General features: G+C 44.2%; 1 protein-coding gene across 3 annotated transcripts in view; it reads left to right on the top strand.

Annotated features, from left to right (window-relative positions):
• LOC138262023 (ATP-dependent translocase ABCB1-like) overlaps positions 1-16513 on the top strand; it is a 935493-nt gene that overhangs the window by 384164 nt on the left and 534816 nt on the right. For all 3 annotated transcript variants that reach the window (XM_069211682.1, XM_069211683.1, XM_069211684.1), the window contains one exon: positions 2370-2495. In XM_069211682.1, the coding sequence (XP_069067783.1) occupies positions 2370-2495 (126 nt within the window). The remainder of the gene's footprint in view (positions 1-2369; positions 2496-16513) is intronic.

Below are 16513 nucleotides of genomic sequence, written 5' to 3'. Positions count from 1 at the left end.
AATAGTAATAATGACGGATGCCAGTCAACTTGGATTGGGTGCTGTTTTAATGCAGAAGAAAAATGGTAGGGATGAAGTGGTAGCCTTTGCCTCGCGTAGTCTGAGAGGTGCCGAAGAAACTTACTCAACTATTGAAAGGGAAGCCCTTGCATGTTGGTGGGGCATTGTGCATTTCAAATCGTATCTGTGGGGTGTGCACTTTACAGTCAGGATGGATCACAAACCCTTAGTGCAAATGTTTTCTACCTCTGGTGCGCATCGAGCCACTCCCAGAATAGCTAAGTGGCAGTACAGATTGCAAATGTATAACTTTCATGTGGAATATGTCCCGGGTGCAAGGATTACACTTGCCGATTCCCTTTCCATTCTTCCTTGCAAGAGTGAGTCAGATGAGGAGGAACCAGAAGAGGATGATGTCCTGGTATGCTCTATAGTGTATCAATTGGGTGGTGCGGTGACGGAAGATGAGTGGAAGCAAGCGTGTGGAAGTGATGAACAATTGAAGGAGGTCATGAAGGGCATAGCGCAGGGATGGTCTGTATGCAAGTCTGAACAGTGTGAAGTGTACAAACATGTTTTTGAGGAGTTATCTATTGTAAATAACGTGTTCATGCATGCGGATGTAATGGTTGTACCTAAGGATTTAAGATACAAAGTATTGTCCTTGGGACATGAAGGACACGTAGGTATGCGAGCTATGAAAAGGAGAATAAGAGAGGATTTCTGGTGGCCTGGACTGGACAGAGATGTAGAACACTTCGTGAGAGATTGTTTGGCCTGTGCTATCAGTGACAAGTCTCAAGTTGTCCTGCCATCCCCTGTTGAAGCTATTGAAGTGCCTGGGAAAGCCTGGAGTAAGATTGCAGTGGATTTGATTGGACCTGTCAATTTGCTCAATGGGCAAGTGGAGTATGGTATAGTGTTAATAGACTTTTATAGTCGTTGGCCCGAGTTTAATTTGGTGAAGGTACCTAATTATCATAAGGTCATTGAATTTTTGGAATCTGTTTTTCTCAGGGAGGGTATTCCTGATGAGATACTTACCGACAACGGCAGTCAATTCACATCTTTTCAATTTTCTGATTTCTTGGTGCTCATGGGCATTAAACATGTTAAGACTTCACTTTATCATCCTAGGAGTAATGGTCTTGTTGAGCGCTTTAACAGAGTGATTAAAGAGAATATGCAGTTGGCCAAAGCTGGTGGGTTAAATTGTAAGGATGAGTTAAGGAAGTTGTTGTGGGCAGTGCGGACCACACCCAATGCAGATACTGGTGTGTCTCCTTTTATATTATTGAAGGGAAGAGCTCCTGGAACTAAGTTGAAAAGGAAGTGGATGGGTGAAAATGGAGTTGATGAGGGATTGATTGAGAAAGTGAATGAAAAAAGGATTTCTGCTCAGAATAAATACAAAGATGATTCCAGAAAAACAATTTGTGTAAAGGTGGGTGATTATGTCAAAATCAAGAGTGCCCGCATTGTTCAGAAAGGTGAATCTAAATTTTCTTATCCTAAGAAAGTCATAAAAATTTGTAAAAATGCTGTTAAATTGGAAGATGGCAATTGGTGGAATAAGGAGAGGTTGTCCTTGGCTCGTGGTGTGGAACTTTTGAACAAATCTTTGAAGGAATCCACCAAAGTAAATCGAGAAGCAAGAAATGACCCACGGAAGGACAAGGATTTGGAAGGTCCTATTAAGAAGGAGTGCGAGACGATGGACATGAAAAGAAGATCCTCAACCAGGAAGTTTCGTGATTTTGTACTTTTAGTTTAACAAAATGTGTTACGTGTTTTTGTATATGTTTGGGTGTAACTTTGTATGTGTTAAAGGGAAGGATATGTTGGGTTCTCTCTTAGTTCTTATGTCGAGTCTTGTAGGGATTCTGGAACCTTGTCTCGAGACTCGACATAAGACTGGAGAACGGTTGGGATGGCGACTGTGGCGGAGGTATTATTTGCTTCTCTGCATTATTGTTTATTCCACTTAAAATAAACAGTACTTACCAGAAACGAAGTCCTTTCACAACGCTTGTCTCCTAGACGTGCATTTCCGTTGTCCTTGCAAGGGAGCACTCAATTAATTTTACACAGCTACCTTCCGCTTTCATGAATAGAGATAGGCAATGTGTTTTTAACCTGCCCGTGACTGATCTGAGAGTAGGGCAATTAATAAATAGCTAATAACTTAATGACTAATAATATTAAAGAGTAAATCCTAATGTATGTACTGCGAGCAGCCAAACTACCACAACTATCTGTCTTTACAGTTAGGCCCTTGCTGATGAGGTTTGAATGCTTATATTTTCTTTTGCCTTTCTATCAATGACTGTTTTCTGTCAGTATCGGTAATATGTGCACCTACCTTTCAGATTCTTAAAGGTTTAAACCTAACTGTGGAACCCGGGAAGACCATGGCTCTCGTTGGTTCCAGCGGCAGTGGAAAAAGTACCACGATTCAGCTCTTACAAAGATTTTATGACCCACTCCAAGGGGAGGTAGGTTGTTTGTATTTCAAGATCATGTAGTAAATCTGTTAAAGAAAATGTCAGTCCATGCACCTGACTTTGTGAGAACAAATCCAATAACATTTTGCAGTAGTGTGGGAACCCACAACAATATGCACAATGTTGGAAATGGGGTTTCTGGTTGGCTAGGGTATGCACCTGAGCCAGGCAGAGCACACCCACTCTAGTCAGGGCAAGAGAGTCACACGTCCAAGATAACCCCTGCTCACCCCCTTGGTAGCTTGGCACGAGCAGTCAGGCCTATCCCAGAGGCAATGTGTAAAGCGTTTTCACAACTCACACAACACCTGTGACACACTATCCCCACCACAAAGGAAACACAACACCAAGGGGGTCATTACGACCCTGGCGGCCGGCGGTATGTTGGCGGTAACACCGCCAACAGGCTGGCGGTGTTCTGCCAGCAATTATGACCGTGGCGGAATTCCCACGGCCATACCGCCAGCCCCTCCACTTTCCCACCAGGATTCCGCCTGGCGGTCATAATCCAAGCGACCGCCGGCCTGTCCATGGCGGTACACACACCATGGAAAGGCCGGCGGTAAGGGGACTTGGGGTGCCCCTGGGGGACCCTGCACTGCCCATGCACTTGGCATGGGCAGTGCAGGGGCCCCCAGGCATATCCCCGTCGCGCATTTCACTGCCCGAATTTCGGGCAGTGAAATGCGCAGCGGGTGCTACTGCACCCGCTGCACATCAGCATTGCCGCCGGCTCTATTACGAGTCGGCTGCAATGTTGATGTGACATTTCCGCTGGGCCAGCGGACGGTAACACTGTTACCGTCCGCTGGCCCAGCGGAAATGTCATAATAGGGAGACAGAAATCCCGCCGGCAATATGCGGTATTCTGTCTCCCGCGCCCTCGGCGGTCTTTTGAAAAGACCGTCGAGGTCGCAATGACCTCCCAAGTTATAGGAAAATAAACTGTATTGTACACAACATAATTTGTAGATCAACCACAACATGTCAGTAATATCCTGCTACTCAAACAGTTGTCAGAATGTTACACCATAGTTAATCTGCAGAGATCAGCAGTAGTCCCCCATAACACAGAGGTTACTAATTATTCTGCAACATAAGCAGTAGTTGGGAACACATTACTAAAGAAATGCACTTGTCATATAAACATCATTAATGCCCATACACATGTGGCAAGTAATAAATCATATCAGCATAGAATGACCATAAAAGGAACATCGGCACATATATGGCACATCATCAGAGAACCAGGAAAACATATTAATCATTAATGTCCATACTAGGAACAATTGAAATCATATGTCCATAAGAAGTACCTACTGCCCTGATGAAAAGGCACTTCTAGTGCCTATGCAGAAAACAAGGGATCCCCCGGTCGGCATTCCACTGCACAAAACGGGGGCCTGGCGGTAATTTGGGGGAAGAGGGTAATACACACCCCCTCCTGCTTTTATATCGGGCCCCTCCTGGGGGCCTGCAATCTCTGGCCCCACCCCCCCAGGCCACAACTGGCCCTCCACAGGGGGGGCTAAAGCTAACACAGCAATTGAGGGCAAATGGGAGACCTTGTGGTGCGGGGAGCCTCTGGCGAGGTTTCCGCCCCATACGCAGTCATACGCAGTCTCCAAAGACACACTCAGGCCTCCGGTGGGGCCTCTGATGAGGCTTCCTTCCCCCTGCCTGTCCTCAAAAGAGCAGCAGGGACCCAGTGGGGAGCCTCAGATGAGGCTTCCTTCCCTGACCATCTCCTTCTGACCAGCACAGAGCCTACCCGAGCCGCAGCAGAGGGCAGGCACCAGAGTAGGTGTCTGCTTGTGCCCAGGGGGCTCTCCTCAGAGCTTGTATTGCCCCGGGGGCATGCTAGGAGCATACTTGCTCCGATTCCCCTTTTCTTTGTGCCCCGGGGGCATAGGATGCAGAGCGATTCCGACGTGCCCCATTTCCCAAAGACACCCAGGTCGCAGCCGTGAATCCCTTCATGGTGACACGCTCACCTATGTCGTGGCAGTGAATCCCTTCATGGTGATGACCTACGAGCGCGGGGGCAATAAAAAAGGCAAAAGCACTTTTCAAAGTGCTGGATGATTTACGGCCACAGTGCTTCCAAGCGCACAGCAACCAGAAATAAAGTGCTCTCAAGGTGCTACATGATGAAATGAAGCACTCCTTGTTATTTATGCAGCTGTAGGGGTCAAGGGCCACAGCACACTGCCCCTGGGGGACATGGTACCATGGAGCACAGGGCGGTAGGGCCCAGCAGCAGGCCAGCACAAGGTGAATGCAGACAGTTGCCAGTTCCTCCAAATGACCAAGCAGGTCACAGGTCAGGTCAGCACAGCAGAAGCAGTCCCAGGCGGTTCCTGGTGAGTCCCTCCAGCAGCATTCTGTGCCCTGTTCCAAAATGTCTCCAAATTGTGGGGAAAAATCCCCTGTACTTATACTCAGTTCTGCAATGGTGCCACAAAGAAGGGAAATGAGGTTCCAACCAGTTACAACTGGTTCTGGGATTGCCCCCTCTCTCCTCCAGCACAGCCTCCAAACATCAGTTGTGGGTAAACAGCCCTTTTGTGTGAGGCCAAGGCACAGCCTTTACAGATGCATGGGTGCTGTCACTCTGCCCATACGTGGATTGGAGTCAAAATGCAAAACACCAGAGTCATAAGCAAAGAGAAATTCTCACTTTCTAGAAGTGGCATTTCTGTAATGATAATAAAAAATTCCACCTACACCAGTAAGCAGCATTTCTCACTACCATTACAACCATACCAAACATGCCTGCGCTACCCCTCATAAATCAGACAATAAATCAGACAATACCCCCTAGACATAAGGCAGGGCATTTCCAATGCAATCCTATGAGAAGGCAGCAGTCACAGTAGTGAGAAACCAAATAGGCTGTTTTCACTACCAGGACAGGCCACACTACTAGGCATATGTCCTGCCTTCTACATACACAGCACCCTGCCCAAAGTGCTAACTAGGGCCTACCTTAGGGGTGACTTACATGTAATAAAAGTGGAGTTCTGGTCCTGGCAAGTAAATTCAGATGCCAGGTCCCTGTTGCAGAAAACTGGGCATGCAGGCCCTGAGCTACCAGGTCTGAGACAGGTTTGAAAGGCTACTTCAGTGGGTGGCGCAAGCAGCACTGCAAGCCCACTATTACCATTTAATTTACAGGGCCTGGGTATAGGGATACCACTGTACAAGTGCTTTAATGGTACCAATCATACCAACTTTATAAGGGAGAGCACCTGCACTTTAGCACTGATCAGTAGTGATAAAGTGTTCGGAGTCCTAGAGGCAACAACGAGAGGTAAAAAAAAATAGGGGGAAGGAGGCAAAAAGTCAGGGGATGGACCTGCCAAAAGGGCCAGGTCCAACACACATCTACAACAACACTTACATTCTATAATAGTTGAATTGCTTAAAGGTAATCTTCATTACTCAAATTCTTCTCACTCATCCCAGTACTTACTTCAAAAAGTAATGTGACTGCATTCCTGTGACTTCCTCATCCCTTCAAAAGCTTTCTGGTCTTTCCACAGGTCCATGTAAATATCCTATTAAACCCTTCACCCTCTCACCCCATTACCTGTTTGTAACAAGTCCTTCAAAAACATAGGCTGATGAGGAAGCAGGGAGGAAGGGAGAGAAGGTCATAAATACTGAAGCAAATGAGAAGTATCAGAGTAATAAGTAATACAGCTATTACCTCCCCATCACCTCACTTGTCCTATTCCTTACTTCAGTGATGCAAGCCAAGCTACTATACCCCATCAGCACAACTAGGACAGGCCTGCACAAGAATGCTCGTGAAAATTAAGTAAATCTTTAACCATCCAGCAGTCTCATAGTGAGATGAAAGGGGAAAAAAACACCTGCCACGAATATAAGGGATAATAATTCAGAGATTGTGGCACCCCTTTAAACTGAAGTACCAAAAACTAATTCAAAAGTATCTGCTACATCAAGTTTGTCATGAGAAATAAACATGGATGGATTATTCCATGTGGCTGCATCACATATCTCAGTTATTGAGACCCCTGACAATTCAGCCCAAGAAGCCAACATTCTTCTATTGGAATGCGGTTCGATAATTATGGGAACCTAATCGTTACTGCCTTCAAGAGTCATGGCAATGACAATTTTGACCCATCTTGACAAAGTAGATGAAGGTGGCTACTCTCACTTCTTCAGAGGACAAAAATTAATGAGCGAATGCCCAAAGTTTTTTATTTTGCAGACATTTTTATGGTTCAAATCTCTTAATAAGGCATTTCAGAACAAAAAGAGCAATACTAAAAGTATATGGTGTCAGTCAGTCAAAAAATCTTTATTCGGCAATTGCCACAAAAGTACATACAAAGTCACATATCTTAAAAAGGCAAGGCAACAGAATGATAGACAATTTAAATGGATAGCCCAATACCAAAACATAATTAGACTACCATAACAACCTAAATTTATCTGTTCCAATTTGCCCTTGCAGAGATAGAAGAAAAGTTTGATGAAAGTAATTTTAGTACCTTTTGGGATTGTACAAACTCATGACAGTTCTTGTGTTCCAAGACATTTTATAATATTATAAAACAATAAAATATAATACTACAATTATTTAGATTCCCTAAAATATAGTAGGAGATCCTCACTCAGTACAAAATCACAAAAGCAGATTAGGACATATATAAAGAGAAATTTGATAGCCACTAGAATTAAGCTGATTCATATCAATTCTTGTTTTACAAGAACATATCCTAAAATTAAGAAAACAATATAATGTAGTGCTTAAAAACTAAAATTAACCCAGGGTATAATAATTAGTTCTCGCTTTGAACAAGATCATAAAAACGATTCAGAGTATAGTTAAAAATAAATTTGCTACCCTTTAGTATTTTACAAATTCATAACAATTCTTATATTATAAAACGTTCTCTACATTTATACAAACAATAAAAAGTGCTAAAAATCAATTAAAATATATACAAATTCATGACAATTTTTGTCCATTATAAGCTCATGGAATGGTAACAGAGATATTAGTACTGTTTCCTAATAACAATAGCAGATCTAATAAAGTTTAATACATAATAACAAATTTGAATTTCTGACAATTTTTGAAAACATGTCAGTGCATCCTTAAAGTGGATAGGTCTTAATTTACGTAATAGAGGTAAAATGAAAGCATGTCTAGGGGTAGCATAAAGTGTGCAAAAGAGAAAAAAGTGAGAAGTACTCTGCTTGGATCTAGCATCGCAAGGACAAAATGGAAGATCTTTTGCCAGATACACTGATTAGGGAAGGCCACCTTAAAATGTATCAAGTTTAATCTAAATAAAGTTAAAAAAGAATATATTTTTGGACACGAAAACCAAGTCAAATAGGGTTCCGTATTTGAGGCCATAGCAATCTGAGCATAAAGATCAAAGGTTTTCAGTTTCAAAGAACTATGAAATCTTAAATTTAGGATATGCTCAGAATGGCATGATTTCAACAGCTCCTTTGCATTTGTGGGTAAAGACTGTGGGTCTTCAAACATGTTCCTAAGCCCCAACTTTTCAAAGGATGATTGCAAATATGAAAGCCAATGAATCCTGTTTGATTTGTCCAACTGTAAACATTCAAGAATACATTCCTGTACAAGGCTTGCTGCTGGGTTCGTCCAGCATCTAACCCACAGCAAGAGGGGAGCAATGGAAACCATATCCTCTAGAAATCATAAGCCCACCTCCTCGTGGCAGATGATATTTGCTACACTCTTATGGACCATCAATAACCTATGTTTAAATTTGTTCTCAACACGTTGGAGAGTAGGTACTTTAGTGTAGCCCCAAACACCTGCCCCATGTAGGGCTGCTGAAACACACTTGGAGTTATAGAGCGTTACGATCTGGGATGATGGTCTATGGCCCAATTTACCGGTGAAACAGAAAATCGCTTCTATATTCCTCACCATTTGCTGGGTCTTAAAGTTAAAATGGGTATTCCATAACATGGAAGAGCTCACATGCATGCCTAAGTAACAAAAGTTTTTCACCTTATTAATAATATTTCCTCCCATAGTAAATTGCTTAGACTTAGTATTTTGTGGGCCACATGTCATGTCATATGTCTTAGAGTAGTTAACTTTCAGATCAAGGTCCAGCATGAAAGTTAAGAAAAGGTCCAACAGGCCTTGTAAACCATTTGCAGTGCGAGCAATTAATACAGCATCATCTGCGTATAATAAGACTGAGAGCAATCTCTGGCCCATCTTTGGTAGATCCTTTCCATATTTTATCAAAAAATCATAAAGCCCATTTATATATATATCAAAAAAAGAAAAGGGGCTAAAATACATCCCTGTCTAACTCCCCGGGTTGAAGAAATAGGGGAGGTTCTCTAACCGGATGGGCCAAACTGAACTGATACCTTTAGGTCCGTATGTAGGCGCTTTATGAGCTCCAATAAAGTCGCATCGCACCCCAAGGTTCCCATGATTTGCCATAGCCTCTCTCTATTTACCAGATCCAAGGCGCTTGTTAAATCAATAAATGCCATATGAATTAACTCTTTTTTGGCAATTACGTATTTACTAAGAATAAGGTGCAAGTTTTAATACTTGTTCCACTGTGCCTAGTCCAGGTCTAAAGCCAAATTGAATAGGGGATAAAATCTGTGCCTCTGTCTTCCAATCCTCCAAGCGTGATAAGATCACACTACCCAAAATCTTGGCCGTAGAATCAACAAGAGATAGTGGTCTATAACAAGAAGGGTCTTGTCTGTTACCCTTTTTGAATATGGGGATAATAGTTGCCAATTTCCATGAGGGGGTATATTACTTTTTACGACACTTCTTAGGACGTTTGTGACTAAGGGACCCCAGAGATTGGGCATAGATTTAAAGATGTCAATAGGAACTCCATCAGGGGCGGGAGCCTTCCCTAACCTTGATCGATTAATGGCTCCGAGGACCTCGTGAAGATCAATCGAGATATCGAGAACATTAGTATTAAGATCCATGGAGGTCTGCTTGATAGTACTATCCTCCATGGTCAAACTGTCATTTTCTGGGTGAAATACTTTGGTAAAGTGCTTCAACCATACATCCTCTGTAATTAGGCAATCATCAGCCTTAATGTTACTATCTGAGAAATATGAGTGATTTACCACTTTCCAAAATTTTGAAGTATCCTTCAATTCAGTGGCAGCCAAGAGCTCTTCCCATGCATTAGTCCTTATTTCTGATTTCTTTTTTTCCAAAGTGGCCTTATACTGAGCCCTTGCTAATTTAATTAAACGGCAAGAGGGAGGAACTGTTTTAAGGGCTTCTTTAAATTTTTTATGGGCAGTTGAGCACGCGGAGTTAAACCATCGGTGCACAACTGGGCCCAGAAACGGCCTATCTGCCACAAAAGCATTCAAGATAGCATTACTTAAATGTTCATATTCATGGACTACATAATCATGTTCTAGCTGCTGAGACAGACAGATATTTATAGAATCTAGCCTTGATCTTATGATTTCCTGATTGAATGTAATTGGATTTATTTTGTCCCATTTCAGGCGTAGGCCAGAATTTGTTTGGAAAGTGGTATTTCTTCTCAATGCCCTGTTCTTAGAGGCCTGTTTAATATTTAGGTCTAATTTAATACATAAGGGGCTGTGATCACTGGCACAGTGGGGAATAATCTTAAAATCAAAAATTAAGTGGAAATCTGAGGAACCAGTAAGGATAAAGTCAATAGTGCTCCCTTTCAAGTTCCCTGTAAAAGTGGGGATTTTTAAAGTATCTATAGCCGCTTTCCCCCTAGCATGGACCAGATCAAACTTACATAAAAAGGAATTCAAAACTTCACCTTCATTTGAATGAATAAAGTGGGTTAGCGACTCTCTGCCCTCAATTGGGATGCCACACAGTTCTGGGGCTTCCTGACAACATAGGGGAGTATTAAAATCACCGATCCATAAAACTACTAAATCTTCTTCCTGCAATTCAGTAGATGAATCAATAAAATCTATTACATCCTCAAGGTTTCCCTTGAGGAGACCACGCGGAACATTATTGTAAACATTTAATATCAAAATACCTTTACTCCCCCTTATAGATAATAAAACTATCATAAAATAGGGTGAGGACCATATTAGAGTCGCCTCCATTAGTGGTAATTGCAGAGAAACAAGAACTAAAAGGCCACCTCTTGCCCTTCCCATTGAGGAAGTTAATGCTGGTTGATAGTAAGGGAAATGTTTATTAAAATCTCCCTTTCTTCCGGTATAAATTTATTATGATCATCATCAACCCTTAATCCCCCCAGATTTTCTGATCCAGGACTGACAATAACCGTGAGTCAATCATTTTCATCAAGAGAATTAAAACCCAGGAAGCGATTACTAGTGGGAACGTTTACCTAAGGGTACGGCTTATCTGATCCCAAACTATGTTTACTAGGGTCAGCAATAGGACATTGTGGTAAAAGGGAATGGTCATAAAAATGGGACAGTGAGTAAATGTGAATCCCGCCTTCAGACCTGTTACAATATTCAAAATTAGCCAGCAGATGATCACCTAAGCAGGGATTACCAAAATTAATTACAACACAATCTCCATCATACGCTTTTCTCAATTGGCCAACCCGTTTCACTCTACGTGCCATGAGGATCTTGTTATTTAGATGGAAGTTACATTTAAATTTGGTCTTCAGCCAGTGAGCAGACTTCCTTATTAAGGCTTGAGTATCTTCTTTTTTGTTACTATCCAGAGGAGGCACATTTGTTAGCACCAAGGCATACGGGATACAATCAGGAGGTAAGTGCAAAGATTGTGCATGATTTGTAGATATTGAAACAGGGGGGAAGTTTGTACCAGAGGAGTAAACTTCCTTACACTTTTCTGAGGGCAAATCATGCACGATGTTGTCATGACCAAAACCATCTGAGGAATTAACCATGGATGTACCAGGTCTATTAGATGGAGATTTAAGTAATAAATTGTCTTTTTTTTTCAAGATCTTGACTGAATACTTTCCCCGCATGAGGTAGCCCTGGGTTAATAGATTGGGAAAGAGTACTAATCACATTGTTACAGTAACAATCAAGTCTTTTGGTTATCATAGTAATGAGTTTCTCCTCCAGAGTTACACAAAAAGTTTTAAGTATGGAATCTATTGTACGGGCAAAATCATTAGGGGCATCCTTGTTCATAGAATATTCATCAGTTAAGACCAAAGCAACTGATTCAATTGCATTATTTTCTGATGGTGAATGACTTCTCTTTTTTGGCCCCAGGGCTTTTTTTATATTCTTAGCCCTTCTTCCCACTCTCCTCTTCTTAGGTGGGGGGGAATCTGCCTGAGAACATTCCAAAGTTGAATTAACACTTGGGACAGTAGTTTTAATTAAGTCTTGCAAAGGTACGTCACAATGAGCAAACTGAAATGCTGATGTTCAAAGCCATTGGGGGTGACCCAACCTTTGATTTAGTAATTATATGAAGAGAAGGCTCCAGGGATGGCAGCTGAGCAGATTTTTGAACAGCCCCAATCCTTTCTTCAACTTGCTCCAATTCCGATTCAATAGCCCCAATTACAGAGGATAAATAGCTGGTGATGGATGGTTGGACTAAAGAACCCAGCCCACTTTCCCCCTTTTGCAAGCTGTTCTTTCTTTTCCCCATTTAATATAATGTTCACACACCTCCGATTTAATCTAAAAGAAATTAACAACAGTACCTTCCTTCATCTGCGTCTTCTCCTCAGGTCAAGCCTTTCATTAATGGTTTGCCTTAAAGCCAAGAGGGATGGCCTAGCCCAGCCTCGAATGGTCTCGGACGGGCACAGACGGGCCTGCCCTTGGCCCGGGCTTGCCCCGGGCGCATCCCGCGTGCATCCCACGCTGCAGGGCTACGCGCGCGCTAATAAGCGCCCGCGATTTTGGTCCGCCCCCTGGTGTCAACAAAGTCTCCTGGGACTTAGAGTCCCCCCAGGAGCAGAAAGATGGCAGCAGCAAACTCACAGGGCTACGCGGCGCACTAATGAGCGCCTGCGATTCTGGTCCGGCCCCCCTGGTGTCAACAAATGCTCCTGGGACTTAGAGTCCCCCCAGGAGCAGAAAGACGGCAGCAGCAAACTCACGGGGCTATGCGGCGCTCTAATAAGCGCCTGCGATTCTTGACCGGCCCCCCGGTTTCAAGAAAGGCTCCTGGGACTTAGAGTTCCCCCAGTAGCAGAAAGACGGCAGCAGCAAAAAAATGGTGTCTGTCTTCACTGACAAGTATGCAGGCAAAAGCAACAATCCCCTAGTAAACAATATCCTGCTTCCCCCTTTACTCGTAGAGCTAGAGAACGGTATGTAGTGTATCGTGTCAAGTGTCCCGTGGAGTTGTTCAGTGAGATTCCTCAAAGTGGGAAACTTTAGTAACATCTGTGAGACACAGTAGTCAGAGGTATTTGGACATGTACGTTTCTGAAATTCGGTGGAGAGTAAGTCAGTGTAGGGGTGCTAGAGTTCACTGTATGAATCAGCTTGTGCAGTGAGAGTTAATGTGAGTTTCTCCATCCCTAATATAAACCAAAGACGATGTAGCCATTCCTGATGTGTGGGAACAAAATCTGTGCCCCAGTGTGTCAGAATGCTCTGAAGAGTGGCACCTAAACACAAGCCTGGCTACCCCTGAGTTATTTGAGTGGGAAGGTGAGCCCCAAGACCATGTAAGTGGGGAAATATGGCAGTTGGGTGTGTAAATGGTTGTCAATGTCATCTAAAATATTGGTCCTGTACGTGGTAAGTTTAGGGCAATGCCATAGCAGGTGGAGGAGGGTCCCCGGGGATCCATGCCTACACCAGCAGGTGGTGCTTCTCCGGGGGGTTGCTTCTGTGGAGGCGTACTGGTTTGAGGTACCAATAAGTGACAATTTTGGTGGCTGCTTCTATGCTGGCTGTGTTGCGGGCCATGTGTCTTGCTCAGTAATACACCACTCCTAATCCTGCTGTGCCAACTGCCACCCCAGCTCCAGTTCCCAATGCCTTTGACCCATTATTATAACCTGCACGCTGGTCTGTCATTGAAGGCTGTACAGTTCTAGGACAAGGCATCTGTCTGATGTTTTGTTCACCAGCCATTTCTCTAAAAATATGAGATGGTGTTGCACCCCAGCACAAACTGTCGATTGTGTCAACTAACGGTGAATTTGAAGAAAGAGTAACATCTCAGTTTCAGAAAGGGCATAGCTGATACAGAGTTGGTCAAAGGACAGGAGATCTTCCTCATCAAATAGGCGACCCACTAAGTGGCACCAACTCTCTGCCAGTGCTAGAGTGCCACGTGGTTGAGGCCCAGGATGAAGTCTGCATTGCCTATGTAGTAAAGTCCTCCTTTTTGCCCTGGTCACCCCCAAATGTTTTGACCAGATACTGGTGGTTACTGACTCTTGGCTGTGCCCTGGATACCGCTTCCCAGACCCAGGGCCAGTGCTCTGTGTAAAGTGGATATGCAAATTAGGCAAATTATAATTGGCAGTATCAACCTAAGTCCCTAGCATATGGTAGGGTATGTAGGGTTAGGGGCCCCAGCATAGGTAGTGCACCCATTGGAGCACTACTGAGGTGCTCAGTGTCATTTTAAAGGCAGTCCTGCCTTGCTGCCTGCTTTTAAACTAAAGTTATATGCAAATTCAACTTTGGAATTAAAGTACTTACAAAGTCTTAAACTACCTTATTTTACTATAAGCCACCCCTAAGGTGTGCCCCATGTGCCGAAAGGGTTGGGTGCCACGTAATGATAAGCAGGGACCTTATAAATATTGTTTGATAAGCCCTGGTGAGGTAAAACAACCAAATTCATGTTTCCCTCACTGCAGTTAATGGCCTCCCTAGGCTAAAATAGGGAGACTTTATTTTAATCAACAAAGTCACCTTAAGTGTCAGATATCTTGAGTTTGGTTTAAAATTGATTGTTATAATAAATCCCACAACTTACAATTCTTGTATTTAATATAACTAGTTCAGGTAAAGAGTTTTAAAACTCTTCCTGAAAGTTGCCAACTTCAGCTCTGTAGTCTCTTGTCTGATTGGCTAGCCTCTGGCGGCCTGGCCAGGCTGCCCTGATGAGGTGTGAAGTGTCCTGTGCTGAACACAAAGGATGTGCCTGGGAGAAGAGATCTGCCTCAGCAGGTGTGGAAACAGGAAGGGGGAGGGCAGCCAACCTGGTCTTCAAAGTCAAGGAAGGACATTTGGAGCAGCCAGCACCTCCCTTACATCCTGCAACCCCAGACAATTAGGTACCCTCTTGATTAGATTAGGAGAAGGCAAGAGAGGGGTGTGTTTATGATTTTTAGCCACACCAGTGGGTGGGCTCAGCCAGATCTAACCTCCCCCAAAGAAATTCAGCCATGTTGGATTTCTGAGGAATATTGCTCCCAGGGATTGATTTTTGCCACATTTCTAAGGAAGTGGTCATCAAAGGGGAAGGAGCCTGCTTGGGATTGGATACCCAGGACCACCCTGTTTTTCACCCAGGGGCAAGTATAAATATGGCAGAGCTGCACCCATACCTCAGATCCCTACAAGGAACAAGAAGACAGACTGCCCAGCTGGACCCCTGACCTGCACCTGGACACTGCACTCTGAAGGACTGCACAAACTGCACACTTGGGCTTCACCACTAAAAGGACTTTGCCTGCCTTCTACTGTTTCAAGAAGGGACTCCCTGTTTGCTACAGCTACAAATGAGCTGCCCAGAGTCCCCTGCATCAAGTCCTGCAAGCAGAGCCCAGCTGACCAGCGTCCAGTGGCCAATTCAGGATTCTGACCATGTGCATTCTGGGATATGTAGTCCCAACTCCCAAGGAGCAACTCAGAGGTTCTGGAACCTTGGATCAAGTTGTGGACACTTCAAGGACCCAAAAAGCACCTCTGGAAGAAGACCCAGAAGTTTGGAGATGTTTGGAGCAACTGCAGAAGTTGAAGAGGTGCAGTGTGGGAGTTGTAGTCCCAGACCCCAAGAGGCAAACCAGAGCCTCTGAACACTTGGCTGGTGCTGTGGACCACTTTCCTGAATCAAGAAGTACTTCTGAAAGTAAGCGTGACAGTGTTACCTCGTGGGTGGCCTGAACTCTGGTCTTTTTCCCTTTCCAGTATGACCTTTTTTAACCCTTTGAGCACTAGTTGCTTCAATGCGCTAGAAAACATGAAGGGGGCCACGGATGACTGAAGCACTGCCAACAGGCTGGCGGTGCTTCATTGCCCATTCCGACCGCGGCTGTAAAGCCGCGGTCGGACAACCGGGTCCGGCGGTTTCCCGCCAGATTTCCCCCGGCTGGGCGAATCCTCCATGGAGGCGCTGCCAGCAGCGCCGCCATGGGGATTCTGACCCCCTTCCCGCCACCCTGTTTCTGGCGGTTTTTACCGCCAGGAACAGGATGGCGGGAATGGGTGTCCTTGGGCCCCTGGGGGCCCCTGCACTGCCCATGCCACTGGCATGGGCAGTGCAGGGGCCCCCTAACAGGGCCCCAGCCTGCTTTTCACTGTCTGCTATGCAACTGCACCCGTCGTACACCTGCAACACCGCCGGCTCCATTCGGAGCCGGCTTCTGTGTTGCAGGCCCCTTTCCCGCTGGCCCAGCGGGAAAGTTAGAATGGCCCCAGCGGTCTTTTGACCGCGGGGCGGCCATTTGGCGGTTCCCATGCCAATCTCAGAATGAGGGCCTAATTCTCTAAGCATTCTTGTCTCTGGTTCCCTTTATCTGAGTTTAATCATTTTGGTGTCATTTTAAAGATACATATGTAATCTATTTTTATAAATTGGTGTTGGATTTTTATTGTGTTTTCTGTTTTTCTTATTTACTGTTTTGTGATTTTTAAATGCTTTGCACACTTGTCTCCTAAGTTAAGCCTTATAGCTCTTTGCCAAGATACCAAGGGTTGAGCTGGGTTTAATTTATTGAGACCTAACTGGACCTAAGTGGGGGTTAGTGGCCTATTACTAGGTGAAGGTAATTACCTGCCCTTACCAATAATAGACTTTCTAACAGCCT

This window comes from Pleurodeles waltl, chromosome 10 (assembly GCF_031143425.1).
Source record: "Pleurodeles waltl isolate 20211129_DDA chromosome 10, aPleWal1.hap1.20221129, whole genome shotgun sequence".
In the NCBI taxonomy this organism is placed as follows: domain Eukaryota; kingdom Metazoa; phylum Chordata; class Amphibia; order Caudata; family Salamandridae; genus Pleurodeles; species Pleurodeles waltl.
This window is presented reverse-complemented; position numbering and strand designations above follow the sequence as displayed.